The 23,983-nt window shown below is 51.0% G+C and overlaps 1 protein-coding gene across 18 annotated transcripts in view; it reads right to left on the bottom strand.

Moving 5' to 3' along the window:
* The window catches only part of Cit (citron rho-interacting serine/threonine kinase), a 185,429-nt gene that overhangs the window by 15,181 nt on the left and 146,265 nt on the right, over positions 1–23,983 (bottom strand). For 7 of the 18 annotated variants that reach the window (XM_076560160.1, XM_042268508.2, XM_076560165.1 and 4 more), the window contains 13 exons: positions 18,504–18,644; positions 17,766–17,873; positions 15,768–15,930; positions 15,340–15,504; positions 11,928–12,065; positions 11,244–11,424; positions 10,981–11,072; positions 9,640–9,744; positions 9,231–9,400; positions 8,528–8,572; positions 8,004–8,084; positions 7,715–7,850; positions 4,903–5,042 (listed from right to left, as the gene is read on the bottom strand). In XM_076560160.1, the coding sequence (XP_076416275.1) occupies positions 4,903–5,042; positions 7,715–7,850; positions 8,004–8,084; positions 8,528–8,572; positions 9,231–9,400; positions 9,640–9,744; positions 10,981–11,072; positions 11,244–11,424; positions 11,928–12,065; positions 15,340–15,504; positions 15,768–15,930; positions 17,766–17,873; positions 18,504–18,644 (1,665 nt within the window). The remainder of the gene's footprint in view (positions 1–4,902; positions 5,043–7,714; positions 7,851–8,003; positions 8,085–8,527; positions 8,573–9,230; positions 9,401–9,639; positions 9,745–10,980; positions 11,073–11,243; positions 11,425–11,927; positions 12,066–15,339; positions 15,505–15,767; positions 15,931–17,765; positions 17,874–18,503; positions 18,645–23,983) is intronic. The other 11 variants (XM_076560166.1, XM_042268509.2, XM_015997532.3 and 8 more) reach the window with 3 other exon arrangements.

Below are 23,983 nucleotides of genomic sequence, written 5' to 3'. Positions count from 1 at the left end.
CTGGGAGAGACAGGTGTGTGCAGGAGGGAGAGACAGGTGTGTGCAGGAGGGAGAGACAGGTGTGTGCAGGAGGGAGAGACAGGTGTGTGCAGCTGGGAGAGACAGGTGTGTGCAGGAGGGAGAGACAGGTGTGTGCAGGAGGGAGAGACAGGTGTGTGCAGCAGGGCGAGACAGGTGTGTGCAGCTGGGAGAGACAGGTGTGTGCAGCTGGAGAGACAGGTGTGTGCAGCAGGGAGAGACAAGTGTGTGCAGCTGGGAGAGACAGGTGTGTGCAGCTGGAGAGACAGGTGTGTGCAGCTGGAGAGACAGGTGTGTGCAGCAGGGAGAGACAGGTGTGTGCAGCTGGGAGAGACAGGTGTGTGCAGCTGGAGAGACAGGTGTGTGCAGCAGGGAGAGACAAGTGTGTGCAGCTGGGAGAGACAGGTGTGTGCAGCTGGAGAGACAGGTGTGTGCAGCTGGAGAGACAGGTGTGTGCAGCTGGAGAGACAGGTGTGTGCAGCAGGGAGAGACAGGTGTGTGCAGCTGGAGAGACAGGTGTGTGCAGGAGGGAGAGACAGGTGTGTGCAGCAGGGAGAGACAGGTGTGTGCAGCAGGGCGAGACAGGTATGTGCAGCTGGGAGAGACAGGTGTGTGCAGCTGGGAGAGACAGGTGTGTGCAGCTGGAGAGACAGGTGTGTGCAGCAGGGAGAGACAGGTGTGTGCAGCAGGGAGAGACAGGTGTGTGCAGCTGGGAGAGACAGGTGTGTGCAGCTGGGAGGGACAGGTGTGTGCAGGAGGGAGAGACAGGTGTGTGCAGGAGGGAGAGACAGGTATGTGCAGGAGGGAGAGACAGGTGTGTGCAGCTGGGAGAGACGGGTGTGTGCAGCTGGAGAGACAGGTGTGTGCAGCAGGGAGAGACAGGTGTGTGCAGCAGGGAGAGACAGATGTGTGCAGCTGGAGAGACAGGTGTGTGCAGCAGAGAGAGACAGGTGTGCAGCTGGGAGAGACAGGTGTGTGTAGCTGGGAGAGACAGGTGTGTGCAGCAGGGAGAGACCGGTGTGTGCAGCTGGGAGAGACGGGTGTGTGCAGCTGGGAGAGACCGGTGTGTGCAGCAGGGAGAGACAGGTGTGTGCAGCTGGAGACAGGTGTGTGCAGGAGGGAGAGACAGGTGTGTGCAGCAGGGAGAAACAGGTGTGTGCAGCAGGGAGAGACAGATGTGTGCAGCTGGAGAGACAGGTGTGTGCAGGAGGGAGAGACAGGTGTGTGCAGGAGGGAGAGACAGGTGTGTGCAGCAAGGAGAGACAGGTGTGTGCAGCTGGGAGACAGGTGTGTGCAGGAGGGAGAGACAGGTGTGTGCAGCAGGGAGAGACAGGTGTGTGCAGCTGGGAGAGACAGGTGTGTGCAGCTGGAGAGAAGGTGTGTGCAGCTGGGAGGGACAGGTGTGTGCAGCTGGGAGAGACAGGTGTGTGCAGCAGGGGAGACTGGTGTGTGCAGCAGGGAGAGACAGGTGTGTGCAGCTGGGAGAGACGGGTGTGTGCAGCTGGAGAGACAGGTGTGTGCAGGAGGGAGAGACAGGTGTGTGCAGCTGGAGAGACAGGTGTGTGCAGGAGGGAGAGACAGGTGTGTGCAGCTGGGAGAGACTGGTGTGTACAGCTGGAGAGACCGGTGTGTGCAGCAGAGAGAGACGGGTGTGTGCAGCTGGAGAGACAGGTGTGTGCAGCAGGGAGAGACAGGTGTGTGCAGCTGGAGAGACAGGTGTGTGCAGCTGGAGAGACAGGTGTGTGCAGCAGGGAGAGACAGGTGTGTGCAGCTGGAGCAGGGAGACCGGTGTGTGCAGCTGGAGCAGGGAGACCGGTGTGTGCAGCAGGGAGAGACAGGTGTGTGCAGCTGGAGCAGGGAGACCGGTGTGTGCAGCAGGGAGAGACAGGTGTGTGCAGCTGGAGCTCAGCTTGCTTTGTTCAGGTTACACAATCGAGGATGCCCTGCTTAGGGAATGGGCTGGCCCACAATCAAGGCAAAGGTTCACTTTGATTCACAAAAGGTAATCCCCAAAGGCGTGCCCAGAGGCTCTTCTCCCGGGTGATTCTAGACTATCAAGTTAGCTACTAACAATCACTGGTACAGGAAGGGCAGAAAGGAGGAAGCCTGAAGGGTGTCAGCGCTCATCTCTCTGCCTTCTGACCCACACAGAGGTGAGCTCCTGGCGGGCACGGCTCCCCCTGCCCCGAGGGACTGACTACCATGGGAAGCTCATCCCTTTTTAAGTATGTTCTGGTCTGGGATTTGGTCACCGACACAAGAAGATAACTAATACACTTTGTGTCCAGAGGGAAAAGTTGTTCTTCAGTGGGGTCTGTGAATATGGAGTTCTACATCACGACTCTTTTCTACCTCTTACTGTCAGGCAGGCCTCTGTCTTTCACCGAGAGGGAAAAGAGGTCTGTCCCACGTACGGCCATAAACCGAAGGCCAGCAGTTGAAGGAGAAGAGAGGAAAATGCAAATGTCTGTTTCTGGGGTCGGGGAGGCTGTGTATACAATACATTATGTGGCTTTATAATTTACATGCACATTTCATGTAGTTTTGTTTTGTATTTCAAACAATAAAATAAAAATGATTTATAATTTTTTAAAGTCATTTTTGGAAATTAACATGTATATTTCTAAGTAACTCATTGTTTATAGGAAAAAACTTTAAAATATGTGGGATGGTAATAAAGAAAAAAGTCCACATCAAAAGATACAAGGTGCAGCTAAAACAGTGGTCAGAGGAAAATGCATAGCCTTGAAGTGCTTATATTAGAAAACACAATGGAACCTGGTGAGCTAAGTAAGAAATTGGGAGAATAATAGGAAAAAGTCAAGGGAAATTAAATGAAAGAAAACGAAGGCAAAAGATAATGATAAATAAAGTTTGGAAAAAAAAAAAAAAGCTGTGACACAGGCAATAAAGTCCAAAGCTGAGGGTGGAGTTAAGGTTGAGGCATCGGCTGCTCCTGGAGAGGGCCAGGATGCAGTTCCCAACAGCCACACGGTGGCTCACAACTGGCCATGCTCCATTTCCAGGGGCTCTGACACTCTCATTGATTTCATGGGCACCAGGCATGTGGTGCACAGACAGACATGCCGGTAAAACAGAAAAATGACATTCCATCTCCACAAAACTGCTGCTAAAGTGTGCATGTGTGTGTGTGCACGCATGTGTGTACACATATGGACATGCCTATGCACATGCCATGGTGTATGGATGAAGGTCAGAGGACGATTTCCCCACCCTCCACTCCGTTGAAAGCAGCAGAACTCAGTCCTCTGAGGAAAAGGGCCACTAAGTTCATGAAGTCACCTGTGCCTGCTTGCAGACACCAGCTTGCCTGTGAAGGGATGAGGAGAGCGATCAGACCCTCACTGGGACTCCAGCCACTCCTTCTCGCCATCTGTGTGTAATTCTGCCCTAACGGTGGGATGGGGGTGTGTCTGAGGGAGTGCTAGAGCGCACAACTGGGGATGGTTAACGCGAGGACAGGACTCGGAGGATGCAGCTCTAGGGAACCCACCATCCAGCTCTTTACATGGGATCAGAGATCAACCCTGGATCACCAGGCTTGTGCAGCTGGACCATCTTCACCAGCCCACAGCTGTACCTCTTTAAAGGTTAATGAAGTTGCTGGGCATGGCTGCTCACACCCGCAATGTTGGCATTTCAAAGGCCGGGGCGGGAGCATGGCCATGAGTTTGAGGCCATCCTGGACTACAGTATGAGGCTGTATTTCAAAGCGACCCCACAAACCCCCCACAGGATGAGATGAACAGAATGGAATGAAAGGCAGCAGACAGACCTACGAGGCGGCTCAGCAGGTGAGCACATTTGCTGCACGAATCTGGAGACCTGAGCTCCATCCCGGGGACCCACCTGGGGGTGAAGTGACAGAATCCATTCCATGCTGCCCCATACCCCATTTTTAAAAGACATGTCATAACCAGTATTCGTCATGAAGAGGGCCCTCTTCCTGCAGCCCTAGAACAAACACTCGGGGAGCACATCAAGTCCACAGGGGCTCTCCAAACGCTTGACTCAAGCCTGGCGTGCTGGGGTTTTGCCTCTCATCTGCGGGTGGGAAGCAGAGACCGGCAGGTCTCTGACTGAAGTCCAGCCTGGTCTACACAGCAAGGTCCAGAGGCCAGCCCACGCTTGTGAGGCCCTCTCTGGATGATGGAGGCCGGGAAGGAAGCACGAGAGCCTGGAGCATCTTGCCATTTCGTTAGGTTGCAGGTGGTAGTTCAGAACCAATCTCTGGCAGGCACCGAGGGGCCGCCAAGTAACGATCACAAATTAGATTTTGGAAGTTTCTGGCAATGAGCACATTTTCATTCAATTTAGACATGCGGTTCCAAATTGTATTGCCTTTTTTTCCAAATTAGTTTTGTTTTGTTTTGTTTGGAGACAGGGACTCTATATTGGCAGGCCTGAAACTTGATATATAGACCAGGCTAGCCTCGAACTCTGCCTGCCTCAGCCTCCCAAGTTCACCAGTCCCTGCGTTATTATTTTCAAGAGGCTCATCATACAAACATGTACTCTAGAACCCTGGAACCCTGAATTTCAATGTGCTTTTTTTTCCCCCTGGTTTTTCGAGACAGGGTTTCTCTGTGTAACTTTGTGCCTTTCCTGGAACTCACTTTGTAGACCAGGCTGGCCTCAAACTCACCATGTGCTTTTATGTTTCTCAGACATTTCCTTCAGATTCAAAGCCCGAGCAAACTTCGCATCCACCCAAATTATTTCACTCCCAAAAGGACGCCAAGTGCTCACGGCTAAAAACCAATTTTCAAGGCTGAATCAACAAGTTTGGTGGGCAGAGGAGCAGATTTCCAGAACAGTCCATCAGCAAAGGTCTTAAAGGGGGAGGGGGAGGGGGGAGTTTACCTTGCCAGCAGCAAACAAGTGACAGCCTTTGACGGCTTCAAAGACATTGGGGGAGATGTCGGGCTGGGCAGGAAGGTGGGACTGTGCCAAGGACTGCTTCACTTTCTTCACATCCACCAGACAGAGGGCCCGCTCCTCCCCTGAGAGGAAAGCAACGGCTGTGGTCAGCAGGAGGCCCATAAACGAAGACACCCAACACAACTTAGTACCCATGACTAGAAAGCACAGGCGCTAGCTATGTGGACGAACTAGGGAGTGAGTGCCTTTTATCCAAGATGAGCGGAGGCAGAAGGGGCTTCTGAGTTTGGAATATCTGCATCCACAATGAAAGACCTTGGGAACAGGGCCCGAGTCTACATACGAAATTCTTTTGTGTTTCACAAACCTCTTATCGCCTAAAGTTAACTTTACACACAAGTGTGGAGAAAGGGGGTGTGTCCTGAATTTTGACGGAGACCAGCCAAATGAGATCAAGCAGGGGAATTTTCCGTCAGTAGCACCATGGTGATACCTGAAGTTTCAGACAGTGGGACGTTTTTTGGATGTTCTGATAAGGGACACACTTGACCACTATACACACTCATCATCTGGGCCCATGCTTTAGATCGGAGATGAAAAGCAGCTCATTTCTTGGTTCAGATTCTTGGGGAATAGGGGTTATTTTGCAGGCATAAAACTGAAGAATGGTAGCTGAATTTCAGACATGCTCCCAGAACATGGAAGAAAGAATGTGTTAGGGAGCCATGAAGGGGTCCAACTATTCTGATGCGACCATGTTGTGAGAGACAAAGGGAGGGATGAGAACCAAGCAGGATGTGGTGGCTTGCGCCTGTAATCCCTGCACTCAGGAGGGTCAGGCAGGAGGACCACAAGTTCAAGGTCACTCTCAAGCTACATAAAAAGTTCAAGGCCAGCCTGAGACACCTATCTCAATTTTTTTTTTCAAGACAAGGTTTAAGCCAGATGGTGGCAGTGCACACCTTTAATCCTAGCACTTGGGAGGCAGAGCCAGGCGGATCTCTGTGAGTTCGAGGCCAGCCTAGTCTACAGAGAGAGAGATCCAGGACAGTTAAGGCTACACAGCAAGACCCTGTCTCAGGGTGGGTGAGGCGGGGAACACAACAAGGTTTCTCTGTGTAACAGCCCCGGCTATCCTGGCTCTCTGTAGACCAGGCTGCCTGCCTCTGCCTCCTGAGAGCTGGGATTAAAGGCGTGTGCCACCATGCCTGGCTACCTATGTCAAAAAATAAAATAATAAATAAAATTCCAATTAACAGCAATGAGGTTAACAAGATCTTTGCCACTGACATATAACAGAATGACCCCAGCTCACAGGTTCATATGCTGACAGACTTGGTTGCGGACATACCTGCCATTAACTCAAATGGTTAAAAAAAAAAAAAAAGAAAAAAAAGTATGTGCAGAGAGGAAAGTAGTGTAAAAAATGTTGGAGAGTGTGAATCCAGAGGCAGGGTCTGAGCATTTATAAACATAAGTAGAATCTTGTGGTAGCCACATCACGATCACAGACAGGAGGCAAGTGTGGTGATATTTCATTTGTGCTTTAATAAATAAAACTTGCCTGGAGATCAGAGGAAAGGGGGCAGCCATTACAAGAAAACTAAGAAGTCAGGCAGTGGTAGCACACGCCCTTAATCCTATCACTTAGGGGCAGGATCTCTGTGTGTTCAAGGCCACACTAGGGAACAGAGCCAAGGGTGATGACACACACCTTTAATCTCAGTACCAACCATAGAGGTCCGGAGGTCTGGACAGACAGACAGAAAGTGACAGAGCTGTGTAGGAAGAGGAAGTGATGTAGCTGGGCTAGCCAATGAGAGAACAGAACAGAAAAGGCGTATAAACGTGATATACAGGAAGAAGCTCTCTTTGGAAGCTGCGGAGTTGGTGAGGTGAGGGTAGCCCATGGTTTGTCCTATTCCTCTGATCTTTCTCTCGGGCTTTAACCTAAATTTCTGGCTCCGTGTTTTTTGTTCACTAAGACCATTTAGAAATTCAAATATAGGCAAGCTCTCAGAAATTCATCTCAGGCATGGCCCACAATGGGGCTGAGGCCCAGCAGGATGAAACATTCCCAGAATTCCTATGCTTGGGAAAGAGAAGGATCGGGAGTCCAAGGTCAGCCTGGGCTACACGAGACCCTATCTAAAAAAGAAAAAGTTTGCCTTTAAGCAGTCTTTGAGGCCATGGGCACTGCACTCACATGGTGCATGTGTATACATGCAGGCAAACACACACACACACACACACACACACACACACACACACACACACACACACACACACACTTAAACAAACCAAGAGGTATATCTGTCCGGGGTCTAATGGGAGGTCTTGAGTTTCAGAAGGCAGCTCCCAAGAGTTCATGAGAGGTCTTGTAAAGGAGTCAACCTGGCCCTGTCCATCGCTCCTGTATGGTGATAGTCTACTGATTCCCTGCATGCTCCTGCTCCTGCTATCCGCATGAGGTGATGCAGCCAAGGGGAAGTTCTCATCAAGCCAGCACAATGCCATTTGGGCTTTTGAGCCTCTAGAAATGGGGTAAACAAACCTCTTTTCTTCATCAGTAGCCTGGTCTCAGGTGTTTCATTATAGCAATGGAGGCTAATTCAGCATCCTCCACTTGGCATAACGGCATTGTGTTCCTTGGGAGTGTCTAAACTAAACCGGACACTGACAGGGAACCAAATGTGGACAAAGGGTTCATCGGCTGAGGCGTCAACAGAGACACACACTCAGCTCTCCAAGTGCTGTAAAAGTCAATAAAGAGGCTGTGCGCCCGGCCTCCCACCTGCTATCATAAGCAGCTTCTCCAGGTCCTTGATGATGTAAATTTGGAAGACCGATCCAATTCCCGGGATGTGGGTTAAGGAGTTTTTCAAGACATTCAGTGCATAGAGCCCTTCCTCGGTGCCCACCAGCACCACCTGCCGGGGCAGAAGTCCGGAGAGAGAGTGTAAACCACGTGACCACAATCATCGGTGTTCTTCACAGCAACAAAGCCAACGCCTCCCCGTCCCCATGCACCCTGACGGTGCGTGACCGTGGCCAGCCACCGTGACGGTGCCCAGGCAACGTACCTGGTCGCTGAAGGGCAGGGTACAGTTCATGTCAAGCCGGTCATCACCTTCCAGTTTCAGCAGAGAGTTTCCAAGTAATTTCTTTCCATATGCGAAAGGAAAACAGAAAAGAGGAGACAGAGCGAGTTCAAACTGTCTACAACCAAACCATCCAGAGAGACAGAAATTTAAAGTCAGGCTCAAAAGCATACCCTGGACCAGAGCCTCACGTACGCCAGGCCAAGAACCTGACCACTGAGCCATAACCCCAAGCTCTGGCCCCCACCTTCTGTCTGAAACCCCAGGGGCAAAACAGGTGTTATGGGTTTTTCCAGGGCAGCTGTTAATTAGCTTCAGAGTCTCAACTTTGCGAAGACACACGCCAGTGGGTCACGCACGCACGCACGCACAGAAAGTTATTCTGCTGCAGGAAGTAACGTAAAGCCACGGAGGGTTACCAAGCCGTTAGGAAGGCCCCCTTCCCCACCTCAGCTGCGGCACAGACACAAGCACAGGCGCCCAGAGCCAGCCAAGCTTCTCTTTACCTCAACCCACACAGGCTGCCGCTCACGGGAAGTACAGTCTCGTGCCTATTGTATACACATTAACGTACATTTCAGCAGAAGGCGCGTGTGTGGAAAGAGACACAATTCATCTAAACGAGCCTCTTCAGGAGGCTCACGGTTCATGTTCCCACTGCTAAGTGTATGAAAAGTGCTGTTTGGTCTTTGGCGGAGCACACGCCAATGAGGAGTGGGCCCTGTCTGCATCCTGGAATGTTCCCAGGAGGAGTGATGTCATCAGGGCATGCCGACATTTCCACTGTCTTAAGGGTAAGTGGGATTTCAGACCTGCCTCCCGGAGAACGGTGCCGCAGAGGCAGCCGGAGAGGCTGTGAACAGCTTTCTGGACTGCAGGAGCTCACTGGCAGACTTTGTGGTTCACAGTCAGAGGGCCTGGAACTCAAGGACCTCCCTGAGTGAAAAGGGAGGCTAGTCCAGGCCGACTCCGCAGCTTCCCCTGCCCGGCAGGGCTGCTGAGGGAGACGCAGAAGTCCCTAGCCTGCTGCTGCCTACAGCCTGGACCTCCGACACCACAAAGCTAGTCCTGCCCCTAGCTGTAGCCATGGGCCCACAGATGGGGCAGGAGGGAAGCCCAGCCCGGCAGTGGGAGTCCCATCATCACAGTGCCCACAGCCACACACTCCACAAAGAGAAGCGCCGCCCCCACGGTCATGGTCATACTCACAGCATCAGCTTCTGCCTTCTCCCTAGAAACTCTCCCACCTGCGACGACAGATTCTAAGGCGGTGACCCAGCGCTGCTTGTCAGGAAAGCTGGGTGCTAGCAAGTACAGGGTCCTCCCAGGCCAGCAGGTGGTATGTGGGTGAGACTCCATCTTCAGTATGTATGGGACATCTAGAAGATTTCGGGGAGCACGAGATTGGCCACGGATGCCCCTCCCACGCTCCCCGACAGGGATGATGCCACGGCATCGGAATCCCGCCAAACCCTGCGCCTCCAGTTCCCAGTTCCCGCTAAGATGGGGGACTGGACGGAGGTCTGGGCATAGCAAACTGCCGTGTCTCCATCCTGCCCCTCTCAATTGGTCAGACCCAGCCCACCTCTGGGGCAGGGCTCTTCGGGGCCCCACTCACCTGCTTTGGCTGTATTTGCAAGTTCAGAAGCACCAACGGCACCATGAATAGATACGTCCCCGTCGGGAAGGCACAGCTCAAATTCTTCCACCGGCCTCTGTCCAGCTTGGTGCAAAGAGGAAGGGCGGAAGGGAAAACAAAAGAACAGGACCAAGAACGAGAGAAGAGAGAGGAGAGAGAAGAAGGGGAGGGGAGGGGAGGGAAGAAGAAAGGGGAGGAGAAGAGAGAAGTGAGGGGAAGGAGAGGAGAGGAGAGGAGGGGAGGGGAGGGAAGAAGAAAGGGGAGGAGAAGAGAGGGGAAGGAGAAGAGAGGAGAGGAGGGGAGGGAAGAGGAGGGGAGGGGAGGGGAGGGAAGAAGAAAGGGGAGGAGAAGAGAGGGGAAGGAGAAGAGAGGAGAGGAGGGGAGGGAAGAGGAGGGGAGGGGAGGGGAGGGAAGAAGAAAGGGGAGGAGAAGAGAGGGGAAGGGGAAGAGAGGAGAGGAGGGGAGGGGAGGGGAGAAGAAAGGGGAGCAGAAGAGAGAAGAGAGGGGAAGGAGAGGAGGGGAGAGAGGAGAGAAGAGGAGGGGAGAAGAGGGGAGGGGAGAGGAGGGAAGGGGAGGGGAGGGGAGAGAAGAGGAGAGGAGGGGAGAAGAGAGGAGGGGAGAGAAGGGGAGGGGAGAGGAGGGGAGGGGAGAGGAGAGGAGGGGAGAGGAGGGAAGAAGAGAGGAGAAGAGAGGAGGGGAGAGGAGAGGAGGGAAGAGGAGAGGAGAGGAGGGAAGAAGGGAGGGAGAGGGGAGGGGAGGGAAGAAGAAAGGGGAGGAGAAGAGAGGGGAAGTAAATGAAAGGAGGAGAGGGGAGGGGAGGGGAGAGGAGGGAAGGGGAGAGGAGAAGAGAGGAGGGGAGGGGAGGAGAGGAGAGAAGAGGAGAGGAGAGGATGTGAAGAGGCGCACGAGGACAAGGAAGGAAATGAGGTGCAGACAAGGCAGAGAGGAAAGATAAAAAAATAAGGCGTGTCAGATGAGGGGCACAGTCAACTTTCTGGTGACGATGCGGGTCTATGGGTTAGTTGACTGAGGCGGAAGTTCTCTGGTGTGTTAGCAGGTGGAATCTTCGGGGCAGCACCCTGCGGGTTCCTCAAGGGGGAGACCTATAGATTGAGTATCGCACCAATAACCTTTAGAGAAGTCATCTGGCTCTTAACGTTGAAAAATGGGAAAGCAGAGAAGGCTTGTGAGGCAGTCCAAAAAATAATAATAATAATTAATAAATAAATAAAACCAAAACCAAAACAAAGCCTTCACGCCAACACTGGAAGGTCTGGGTTAGCCGCGTGCAATGATATTCCCCCTGAATCATTAATTTACCTTCTCTGGCTTCATTGTCATAAATGAGGACTTTTGACCCCTCCAAGACAATGTACTTCCTGTCCCAGCCTTGCTGTCCTCGCTTATTATTCCTGGGAAAAGAAAGACGGACCAGGAAAATGTCACAAGAGGCAGGCTGAAGCAAGACAGAGGGGCTTCCTCAAAAAGACACCTCCCTAGAAGATGTGGGGGGTGGGGGTGGGGAATGGCTGCCGGCCCCCAGGCCAGCCCGTGCCTGAGCCCAGGCCACCCTACAACGGTACCTGGGCACTTTCATCCACCCTTCCAGGTGCAAGCCGCTGCTGGGCTCCTTGCTCTGGAGACCCGGGGAGTTCATTTTGTCCCGGCAGAAGGCCTCGGTGAAGTGTGTAGCATATTCGGCAGGCAGGCCACAGGTGGCCGGCAAGCAGGTAGAGCACTTGGGATGGCACATCACCTGACATTCTAGGGGAGAGCGATGAACAACCTCAAGACCCACTCGATGGCGGGGCATGGACAGCCAGGCCGTGGGCTTCTCCACCCCCAGGAAGACCACATGGGGAGCTGGGCGCACAGGTCATCCCTATGCTTTCCCAGGTGCCCGGGAAACAGGGCGGCTGCCCTCGACCCAGCTTTCCTGGCTCCAACCTAGGCTGCCCATGTGGGCGGCATACAGGAACAGGTTTGCACGTTCAGTTCAGGCCAGTGGGGGAGAAACTGGCCTGACACAAAGGGGCTGGAGATTCACAAAGATGGAAGCATTCCACATGCTGACTTGGAAGTCGTGTGCTGAAGCCACCATGTGGAATGGTTGCTTTAACGAGGGGAAAACAGCGCCCTCCCGCGGAAGTGAAAAGCTTTTGACAACGAATGTATGACGTGACAGTTTACAACATCGCCTCCACCCGATAGATTTTACAGATGGAGACAAGTGGTGCCCGGCACAGACGCCTGGCCGCTGCTCTTACCGAGACATTTGGATGCCTGGCGTCCAAAGTGCACGGTATCCAGACACACGGCACACTTGGTGGCCCGCATGTTGAGTCCCACGTGAAATCGGTGAGGGATGTTGTGGTGCATACGCTCCTTGAGACGCCGACTAAATTCTGAAGGGAGAAAATGGTTAATTGAAAGCGAAAAGGGAGTCTGCGGGGCGGGAGAAACAGTCTCTGGTTAGGGTTTGTGCTGAGCACCTATTAGAGTTCTTACAACCCAGTGCTTAGGCTAGATAATTCCCCAAAGAGGAAAAAATGGCCCCAAAGAACCTGAAAAGACTCGAGGCGTCATTAGGCTTTAGGAAAAATGCAAATTAAAACCACAGCAAGCAAAGTGCCATGTCGCAGAATTGTCTAGAATCCGAGAAAGGGGGAACCGGGGTTGAAGAGGATGCGGAGAAATGGCATCCTCTGCACTTTCCAGTGAGGCTAGAATATGGTCCAGTTACTTTGGGACCCGGTTGGACATTTCCTCAAAAAGTTATCCAAAGAATACAATACAGACATTATCTTAGCAGTTCCACTCCTAGCTTTATGCCCAAGAGGACAGAAACACACACACACACACACACACACACACACACACGCACGCACGCACGCACGCACGCACGCACGCACGCACACGCACGCACACGCACGCACAACTGCATGTTGCTCACAGCGGCACAACTTACGGCGGCCAAAAAGCAGAGACAACTCAAGCGCCCCTCAGCAGCGTAATGGGTAAGGTGCACCACCCAAAACAATATTGTACAGCCGTGTAAAGAAAAGAAATGGGGTCGTGATGTGTGCTACAAGGTAGATGGAGCCCAAAAACATCATGTTCTGGAAAATAAGCCAGTCACAAAGGGCTGTGGGTAGTGCGATCCCAATCATTTGGAAGACCTAGAAAAGCAAACCCACAGAGAAATAAAGCAGGTTAGTGGGTGGCGGGGGTGGGGAGAGGGAGAAACAAGGAAAATCCGTTGACAGAGTTCAGCAGTTGTTTGGTTTCAGGGGTGCTGTGGATATCGTTCTATATAAATAAAACACTGATGGCCAGTGACCAGACAGGAAGTATAGGCGGGACAAGGAGAGAGGAGAATTGGGGAAACAGGAAGAAGGAGGGAGGGACACTGCAGCCACCGCCAGGACAAGCAACATGTAAAGATGCCGGAAAGCCACCAGCCACGTGGCAAGGTATAGATTTATAAAAATGGGTTAATTTAAGATAAAAGAACAGTTAGCAAGAAGCCTGCCACGGCCATACAGTTTATAAGTATTATAAGCGTCTAAGTGATTATTTTATACGTGGATTGTGGGACTGCGGGGCTTGGTGGAACTTGGAGAGAAGCCCTCCAGCAACACAGGGGTGTCCTGAAGTTAGTATGACGACCATCGGACAAGGCTGTGAGCGTACTGAAAACCCTGAGATGCACATTGTAAGTAGGTGATTTCTAGAGGCTGTGAATTGCATCTGCATTAAGCTGTTCAATCAGAAATCATATTATTATAGCCACTGCACATGCATCTATACGTGGGACAGTGAGACCTCTGTGACCTGATAATTACTTTATTTAAGAACACATTCCCGGTAGAAGCTGACTATACGACGGCACCCATGTTTGTGAACATTTCAGAGGGCGTGACTATTGCTGTTTATGACAGGGTCTCATGCAGCCAGCTCCTGGCTGGCCTGGAACTCATTCATTATGTAGACCAGGCTGGCCTCAAACTCACAGAGACTTGCCTGCCTCTGCCTCTGCCTCTGCCTCCTGAAAGCTGGGACTAAAGGTGTTCACCACTAGCCCAGCCCTAAAAATGCTTATTAACTGATTACTTGTAAATATTTAGTCGTGAAAGCATGTATCTAATGCTTTTCATGGGACTCAGTTGAAAAGTAATAATTATGAACTGCAGAATTATTTTGTTATTAAGAACTGACTGAAGAATTCTTTGACGCCCAGTTTTTTCATGAATGGCCTTTAGCTCAAAACTTTTTATATCTGAAGAACTGACTCTTACATTTCTATTGCGGTATGTTAAATTAATAAGGCTGACTTCGCCAACTCGCCAACTCACGTGTGCTGGATCTCCCTCAACAGTGACCCGGCGAGAGGCAACCTTATACAAAGCAAAAGTTCAGAAAACACCGTGGGCTCTGCTCTGCTGGGGTCCCTGTACCACGCCACCAATGCACAGGGATGGACACCCAGAGGGTGCCACACTCAGCCGGGAGGGACACGGGGAAGCACGGTGCTCAGAGCACTGTTGCAGGACATTGTCAGTGGACAGGTAGCCAAGGACAGTTCTTTCCTCTCCGAATGACTTATAGAGTTAAACCTTCTGACCGAGGTGTCCTATAAACACAGCAATGAGAAGGCGCCTTGGTCCGTAAGACCACAGCCACGAGACAACGTCATCAGAGCTCACAACCTAGAGAAGATGGATGCTGAAGCCAGGGTACCGAACGACAACTCTACTCTGCTGCCCCCCGCCACAAGGCTCCCCAAACCATTTTCCTCGCCCTTTTCAAAAGGTCCTTTTTCATCTCTGCGTGATATGCTACTTTAGAGACCACAAAGAAAACCCTGTACCCCGTCAGCGGTCACAGCCACTGGACGCAAGTCGGCCACATTTGAATGAGGCGCCCATGACCTTTCACCCACTGATTCATTTCCTAAGAAGTCACCCCCCACCCCACCCCCAGCCACTCCTGGAGGTACAGGGTGTCCTGTAAGGTGCATGTGGCAGTAAGGGCAGGTCTCCCGTAGGAGGGGACTCATCTACCCACACCACGGGGACTGTGCAGTTCTCTGCCAGAGGGCGGCTCTAATGCACTAACGTACAAAATGAACAGAGGCAGACTGCAGTGGCCGGGACAGTGTTAGTAAGATTTTTTTTTTTTAAAGTGGACCTAAGAAACACAGGTTAATTTTCCCATGTTCACTGTCGTAGCCCTGGCTGGTCTGAAACTCACGGAAATCTACCTGCCTCTGCCTCTGCCTCCTGGGAGCTGGGATTAAAGGTGTGTGCCACTATGCTGACTTACTTGTGTTCTTGAAATATATTCATATCACGGGACATTATGTTATATAGATAACAGTAGCTACTCTGGAAAATGCAATGGTTGACTCTGGGTAACAGACAGGGAAGGAGACTTTTAGCAGTGTCACACTGGAGTCCTGAGGACAGACTTCCATGTCTGCACTGGGGCTCCTGGGTTAGGTCTGTCTGGCCACATGGTTCCCTCTGCCATGCTGAGATGCAGTGAGATCCCCTTGGAGAAGATGCTGGCACCATACTCTGGGATTTCTCAGCCAAATAAGACTTCCTTTCTTTATAAACTACCCTGTTTCAGACGTTTTGTTACAACAGCGGAAAACCGACTTCAACATGAGCATACCCTCTGGGGTCGAGGACTCCTTCCTGCGGCTGGACGGAGGAGCGAGCAGGCTCATGGCACTGGGCTGGTGCTCGGGCGAGCGCACGATGGCGGACATGGCAATCTGCTGCCTCGCAGTGGCTGGCGTGGACGGGTGTGGGTGGTCCGTGGCTTTGCGGTGGGCAGCTGCAGAGACACCACAAAGCCTTTCAGAGGACCAGACCGAGAGGCTTGCCCATGGCTGTCTTTCAAGGACCAGAGGCCAAAAGGGCAGGGGTTGTGCTAACTCAGCAACACCCAGGAGGCTGGAAAATTCAGACTTGGGACACATCTGGAACGGCAACGCACGGGCCGCAAACAGAGGCTGAACTAGCCTTGGCCAGTCTCATGGGGGGGAAAAGGTCTTCGGCCCGGTCCGTAGCTTTGAAGGCTTCCCCAAGAGCTCCTACCTTCCTCCCGGGCAGACCGGAGCTCGATGCGGGTCTTCTGAAGGGCTTCCTCCAGCTCTGCACAGCGCGCCTTCTCCTTCTCCAGGGCCAGCTTCAGTTCATTGTACTGGAGAGGAACCTGTGTGGGCAAAGCAGGGTCCTCTTTCCGTCGACTAAATAAACCCTAGCAATGGAAACAGAGATATCTCCTAACTCCTAGAAACTGGCACTGGACCCGAGCTAAAGGACAGCTGACTCAGGAGGAGCAAGCCACCGAGGCCAGGCACATACTCACTGTAAGTGTGTTTGGGGGAAAAGGACATGTGGGGGGAGGGGGAGGGAGGGGAGGCTGAGCCTCAGCCCGTTCCAGTCCGCTGGGGGGGAGGAAAAAAAAAGAGCGGGGTGCGGAAGTTTTCGCCGAGAGGGTTAAAGATGCTTCAACGGCTACCACCTCTTCCTTTAGCATTCCCAAGACAGGAGCGTCACTTCCCGAGAGTCTTTGCCCCTCAAAAAAACGCAATCAGGTTGGATGGAGGATGGAGCTGGGAGAGATGGCTATGGTTCAGAGGTCGCTCTTGCCTTTGAACTTGTCTCATGGTGCGCGGTGACAAGACACGGGGAAGGGGTGGGGGGTTTTTTTGTATTTTTTTTTTTTTAAAAGAAAGCAAAATTTGAAAATGAATGATAAAATGATATCAAAATGAGGGGCTCACTAAAAAAGAAAAATACCAACAGAAACATTTACTGTACACAAAAGAGAAGAAAAAAAAAAGGAATTACGCATCTGACATTTAAAAAAAAAAAAGAACTAAAAGAAAACCAAAGGCAAACACCCTAACTACATCAATGACACGACCAGACAAGAGTCGCTGCTAAAATTAAAAAAAAAAAAGATTAAATATCATGAGCATAGCAAATATGATAACATGGTATGCAAGAAAACCCTCCCGTGGCCAGCACTTCAAAAGAGGCAGCCTCGGAACACCGCACTCACCCCTCAGCAGTAAAGGTGACATGGAAGACGGACGCCAATCAAGGGCATCGGTCCTTCACCCCCTTCTTCTGGCTATTCCAGTCAAGCCCTGCCCTTTAAAACTGCTGCCATGGCCACTACAGTGTGCTAAGACCCTTGGGAGGAAACTGCCAAGCCCCTTAGAGACATTTCTGGGACTCGGGAACACTTGGCCAACCTCGGATAAGTTCTTTAGCCGTTGGGGAAGGCATGGACAGGACTCATTTACACAAAGCAATCGTCACACAGGAATCTTCACATACTCTGGCCATAGCTAACTGCCCCGGGACCCCAGACTGGGACTGGGACCTAGGGCATCGTATGTCACAGCCGGTTTCTTTGTTCGTTACAATTTAAAGCAGAGAGTGTAGGGCCGGTGAAGGCAAGGCTGTCGGGTTTTAACCAGGTCGTTTCAACCTCCTGTATCCCCGCTAGTCATTTAGCAGCCGGGGGCTAGGCAGGCTTGGGAGGGCACACCCGAAATCCCAGCACTCAGAAGGCAAAACGATTGTGAGTCTAAGTCCAGCCTGAGCTACGGAGCAAAATTCCGTCTTGAAAAAGTTCAAAGAATAAAGCTAAGCAGAAGCACTGGACTAGATCACCCTGGAGACCTGCCCCAGAGTCCCAGATACGTGACCTGCTAAACTCCCAGAAGCCAATTGCACATGGCCTTACCCACATGAGTGTCCTAGACACACGACCTTCGAACCCTAATATTCCACCTACGCATAAGCCCTTTTCTCGGCAGATGACTTGCTCCATCCGAGCGTCTCTGCAGGAGCCAAAGAAAGCATCCTACCCCGAGCAGAGCGGCCTGCTAGTCCTGATCCATAGCTCCCTTTGATAAAGGCTACTCGGCTTACATTCGGACCCAGAGCCCAACCCAGAACAGACAGAATTGTACGCTTTTCTTCTGTTCGTACGATTAGTTGTCACAGTGGTGTCCACACAGTCGTGGGTGATGGAGCAAGACTGTCTTGCTCCTGCTGAACAGCGCTCTAACTCACCTTTTTCTTTTTAGCCGGTTGGTCCATTTTGGCTTGCAAAAAATCAATGAGTTTGGTTTGTTGAGAGATAGTGCCTTCCATCTTCACCTTCTCGTGGGAATAGAGGACCTGAAATTCATGGAAACGAAGATGACCTCAGAGCTGGGCGGAAGTGGACGTTGGAATTTGGTGGGTAACTCTTCAATCCCGATTTTACGGTAAGGAGGGGGAGGCTCAGTGAGAACATGGGGCCAGCAAGACGGCTCAGTGGGTAAAGAAGCCCTGCCACCAACCTGTTATCTGAGATGGATCCCAGGACCCACCTGGAAGGAGGAGACAACTGACTTCCACGGGCTGTTCTCTGACCTCCCCCACAACCCATGGCATATTTCCCAAATAAACAAACAACCAGCAAGTATATGAAGACTAAAAATACAAATGGTTAATTATGGGATTCAGATTGCGGATACTAATGAAGAGATCTTTCGATTTCAAAGAATGCTTGAAATTTTTCATAATTGAATGTTGGAGAAACACACGCAGCATACAAACAAAAGACGCTAACAACCACACAGGGGTGGGGGAGAGGAGGGGGAGGAGGAGGGAGAAGGGGTCAAGGAGGAGAGAGAAAGAGGGAAGGAAAGGGAGAAGAGGGAGGGGAATGAAGGGGAGGGAGAGGAGGGGAGGGAGGAAGGAAGGTGGAGGAGGAGGAGGAGGAGGAGGCAGCCGCTGTCCGCAGCGCCCCCTGCTGGCCCTCACCTGAATGTTTTCCAGCTGATACTCCAGGTCGCTCCTTTCAGTCTTCAGCAGATCTGCCCGGTCCAGCGCCTCCTGCAGCCCTTGCGTCAGGCGGAAGATGTGGTTCTTCTGCAGGTCCATCTGCTGCTGCAGCTTGGCTTGCTGGTGGGTGGGGCAGAGGGGCTGATAAGAGGCTTGACACCGCGCCGAGGACCACCTCCTTCCCACGGTGGTTCCCGTTCCCCAGCTAATTTCTGGTGTGACATGGGATGTTCCCTTGTCAAAGCACCTCCTTCCAGAATCACTGGTTGTTTTCTCTTTCAAGTCAGGAGGGCAGAGCTAAAAAAGAAGTTTCTAGGACCTTCTGCAGGCCACATGCCTGTAATCTCACATTGCAAGGTAACCGGAAGTCCAGGTCTGCCTGCTCTGTGCTACCAAGGAAACCATTTTGGTACCTCAGAGCAAAATCCAGGGTTGACAGGGAAGCAGTGACAATCAGCTCCATTTGTCCCGCTCGGGGGGTGTCTGGGACCTCAATGAGTGACCAGGAAAGCCACTGGACAGTGTGTGCACAAAGCCAATCACATCAGCCTGACTTCAGGATTGCACTCGAGTACATAAATAGCCACAACTAGAGGACACATTTCTGCAGTGTAGGGACAAAGAAGAACCTAGCTATGCAATAGGAACTGGTAAAACCCAAGGGGGGGAAAAATTAAGGTTCATATATTGGAGATCGTTTGTGTTGAAAAAGCTCTCTAATCTTTACAGTGTTAAGTCGAGCGGCCCCTTCCTAAAATGCGCTCCATCCGGAGAGATGATGCTTGGTTTCATCTAACCTCCGGCAGTCATTCAACCAGTCAAGATGTCCCACAGACCCTCTTCCTGATGGTCTAGACTCTGCAGAAGGAGGGAAAGCAAGCTAAGAAAGCAAAATGAAGAAGATCCTGGGAGCTTTCCAACAGTTCTGGGCAGACGCCCCAGTCCTCAGCCCCAGCTGAACGGGAGCCACAAGGGCCTCAGACTGGACGGCTCTTGCCCTCATAGTTCACACCTTTCTGCTTGTGTTTACTTCACATTTCTGTGGCAACAACTGCAAGAGGCATCGAATCTGGACCCTGCACTTGTCTAGATCCTGGTTTAAATCCTCCTCGTATTGCCTTGCCCAGCCTTGGCTCCTTCCGAAGGGGTGTAAGACCCTGCCTCCCTGAGTGACCAGCTGAACACAGTGCCTATCATACAGTAAGTGCTTGATGTTGGCAGTCTCTGTTTGTCCTTCCTTCTTCTCTCCTTCCAGTTCAGCGCTCTTCACACTTTCCCATCGGCCTTTTCTCCCAACCCGGCCACATTTGTTATGCAAGTCGGCTAAACTTAATGGCCAGCTTGATGGAGAGGAGATTCATGAAGCGTATCTGAGTGTCTCTGATGAATGCCCAGGGCACTTAGATCTTAGGTCTCGGGCCTAACGAGCCCCTTGATGGATTCACAGTATGACACAGTATGGTACTACTTGGAGATGTTGACTGCTAGGAGGTGTGGCCTCCTTGGAAGACGTCCATCATTGGGGACCATATCAACTCCCCTCTTTCTCCTGCTCTACACTGCCTGGCTGCCTTGGCGCGCATCCTCCAAACCCTCCCCCCATAGAGACGGGTGGTTCTGAAGCCGTGAGCTACAATAAATACTTCCTCCTGCCAGCTGCTTCTGTCATGTATTTTACCACAACAAAGAGAAAAGTAACGGCTGAAGTGCGTCGCTTGGAATTTCTAAGATAAACCAGAGTCCAACAACAACAACAACAAAACAAAGATGTAAGCAGTTGAGATGCTGCTTGAAGGGCCGTTCCGGGGCCTTAAAATCCAAGGGCTTTCCTTCCTTCGTTTCTTCCTCTGTTTGGGGACAACATTAATTAGCAAGCAGGAACCAGGGAAACATGTCACGGGCACAGTGGTCTACGTGGTGACAGCTGGACCAAAAGTATTTCTCCAGTGGCTCTCCAAGAAATCGGCTGTTTATTTACTGTAATGAAACTGATGTGTGGACTCTATGGAACGTTATTCAAGGCATCTACCTGCTGCCCAGAGAGATACAGAGGGAGCTGTGTTTGTGGGCCAGAGTTCCCCTGGGAGGTGGACTTGGGGATGTGCTTAGACCTGTCCAACAATATTATGAGAGCGACAAGAAGCTGAGGGGGTGACGCAAGGCAACTAAAGACAGAACTGGAGCGCGAGCAATCGTGGTGAACAGGAAGGAAAAGCTGGGCAGGGTGGCATTTTTAAAACGCCAGCTGAATAAATACGGGGCACAAAGATGTTTAAGAACAGACTTTGTGGGCAAACAGATATGATTTCGTAGGTTAATTGAGTGTCAGTGGCTTGATTACTCCAAGAGCCAAGTAACCGTCAGGGTTTGCTGAGCCCAAGGGAGAGATGGAAATGCTCCCCTGCGTACAAACCACACAGAGACACGCTGACAGCACACGGGTGTCCTGTAGGGTTCCCGCAAGGACGGCACAAACACATTCATGTACAGTACTGAGGAAGACACCTGGCACAGGATAACTGTGTCAGTGAGGGACATTTGTTCCCAAGCGTGTGGATAGGTTTTGTTTTTTGACTTGTTTTTGTTTTGTGTGGGTAGGCTTTTATTTTTTCTTTTAGACTGTTGGGGATTGAACCCGGGCCCTTGCACACAATAGGCAACCAATCACTCAATCAGTAAAGCTACATCCCCCAGCCTCTAGTTACTTTATTAATCAAATAATTTGGGGCTGGAAAGACAGCTCGGTGGTTAAGAGTTCTTGATGAATCCTGTCTCAAAAAAAAACAAAACAAAACAAAAAGAGTTCTTGCTGTTCATCCAGAGGACTCAAGTTCTGTTCCCAGCACCCATGTCTGGCCAACACACCCTGTAACTCTCGTTTCAGGGATCCAATGCCCTCTCTGGCTCCCGCAGGCACACATACACATACATAAAAGTAAACTTGACTGATAACATTAATCCTGACATCACACTAGCTTTAAAGTACTTGACAGTTATACACTTTTCTCTTTTTTATAAGAAAGGACTGTCTAGGAATTAGAGTTGCTAGAAAATAGGATGTGGTGTCCACATTCACTGCAATATGCTGGTAGAGGTTCTACAAGGCCTGCCTGTGAGAAGTGCCGGGGAAGGGCCCTTCCACCTGTGTAGGTCATGAATCTTAACCGATGAGCAAATGGACATTCATCTCGGGCATGACTCCCAAGGGACTGAAGTGGGACAAAGAGCCCTTGTAAAACCTGTCAGGGGAAGTTAGTCATGAGAGGAATTTGGGGCTGGATGACATGAAAAACTCCTAAATCTGAGACTACATCTGTCTCTTGTCAAAGTCTCTTTCCCGATGGAGACGATCCCTTGGTTGGGGCCAGGCGTATGAAGCATAGGCCATAACCCAGGATCCCAACCAGGTTTTTGGACAGTAACGGTAATTCTTTTTTGCCTTATGATGGTTTTCGATGGTGTGTGAATTCCATCTCAAATCAATGTTGCCCAGATGTCTGATCAAACATCTATCTATCCATGAGATGCAGACTGGGAAACTGGAAATGTTCTCCTAAGTCACAAGTGAGAAGAAGGTGGGGCTGAGTCAGGCTTCCAGCATGCTATTCCTGGCTTCGCCACTGACTCACCATGTAACCTTGGACCAAGCACGGAGCTGTCAGGGCCAGCTTGCCCTTCGCAGATGGAAAATAGGACACTCGGGAGCCTCGATTATTTCTGTCCTGTTTCTGTTTCCAGCATGTGCCTAATGTAGGAACATTGCCTATTCATCCCGGAGAAAAGACCACCTGGTAGATTGATGGGTTCTATTACAGGTCAAGCATTCCCAACATCAAAACCCCAGATTGGAAATGCTCCCAAACCCAAAAATTCTTGAGTGGAAAATGCCACAACTGATCTCATGTGATGGGTCGCAGTTAAAAACGTGGGCCTGTTAAAAATACTGGACAAAGAGCGCAGATAGAGCTCAGGGCTATGATGCTTGCCCAGCATGCATCGGGCCCTAGATTCCAGCTCCAGTACCACACTATCATTTCTGCTAGTCTATGTGTATGTGGCGTATATGAGTGAGGGAACTTATGTTTATATCTAGGTCCTATCCCCAAGAGACTTCATTATATATACACGCCAATACTTCAAAGATCCAAAATCCAAAATCCTTCTAACTTTAAATATTTTAGTAAGGAACAGTCAACCTATACAGTGAATTTCATTATATCTGAAGAATTTCATTCATATGTGTTTGTATATATAAATTTTACTTTTAGTTTTTGGTGAAAAAAACACACTACATGAAATTAATCACTTCAGCTGGGGGGGGGGGGCAGCAGCGGCACACGCCTTTAATCCCAGCACTTGGGAGGCGCAGGCAAGTGGATCTCTGTGAGTTCGAGGCCAGCCTGGTGTACAGAGCAATTTCCAGAACACCCAGGGCTACACAGAGAAACTCTGTCTTGAAAAACAAAACAAAAAAACCAAGCAGACAAAAAAAAAAAATTTTTAACCACTTCACTTTTTTCTTTTTATATATGATGCTAAGGATCCAACTGTTGGTTTCTTACATACTAGACCATTTAGGTGGGGAGTAGGTTCTCTCCTTCCACCATGACCAGGGATCGAACACACGTCATCAGGGTTGGTAACAAGCACCTTTTCACTGGCTGAGCCATCTCACCAGCCCCACTTTAGCTCTGGACTGTTTCGGCTAAGCTGGCCAGCCATTGAGCACTGGGACACTCTGGGCTCTGCCTCCCCAGCACTGGGTGATGGATAAGCCACTGCACCCCGCTGTGAGTCCCAACTCAGACCCTTACGCTCGTGCAGCGTCACTACCAACTGAGCCACCTCCCCAGCCCCCGTGTTGGACACGAACGTGGACATTTGTATTGTCGTACAACCGGCACCACCACCCATCTCCAAACGCCCAGCTGCGGTTCTTAAAGTGCGATTTTATAGGACGCCTCACTGCAAGCCCTCGTCAAACCCGCCATGTTTTCACTGCTCCCCCTGAACGAACGGGAGGGCACGCCCACGTCACAGCCATCAGCAGAGCACCCCGCCTTCCCCGGAGCTCAGACTACGTGGTTATCGTGGGATTCCAGCTAACCGAGCTGCCGAGCTCACTAGGGGTCAGACAGTGCCCTCCTCCGGCTTTCCCCCAGGTGTCAACAGGCGTGCATTTGCCCTGCTAGGTCAAGTCCAGTGTGCAAGAAGAATCGCTGGTGAGGCCATGGATGAGACTTTGGTTGGGAGGTGGGAAGTCACCACCAATTTAAATAGCAATTTTCAGAGTTCTGAGACGACAAGACAGGGAATCACAGAAGAGATGCATTTAGGAGATCAGCTGGAGCTTGACATTCTGTGTCTCAGAATCAGGAGAATTTTTTAATTGAATTAAGTGCATGTTCAAAAGTCCTCCTGAAATTCGGTACTCAGAATCTGATCACACCCTTGCCGTG

Source organism: Peromyscus maniculatus, chromosome 23 (genome assembly GCF_049852395.1).
Source record: "Peromyscus maniculatus bairdii isolate BWxNUB_F1_BW_parent chromosome 23, HU_Pman_BW_mat_3.1, whole genome shotgun sequence".
NCBI classification, from domain to species: Eukaryota; Metazoa; Chordata; class Mammalia; order Rodentia; family Cricetidae; genus Peromyscus; species Peromyscus maniculatus.
The sequence above is the reverse complement of the archived record's forward strand: the minus strand, read 5'-3'. Positions and strand labels throughout refer to the sequence as shown.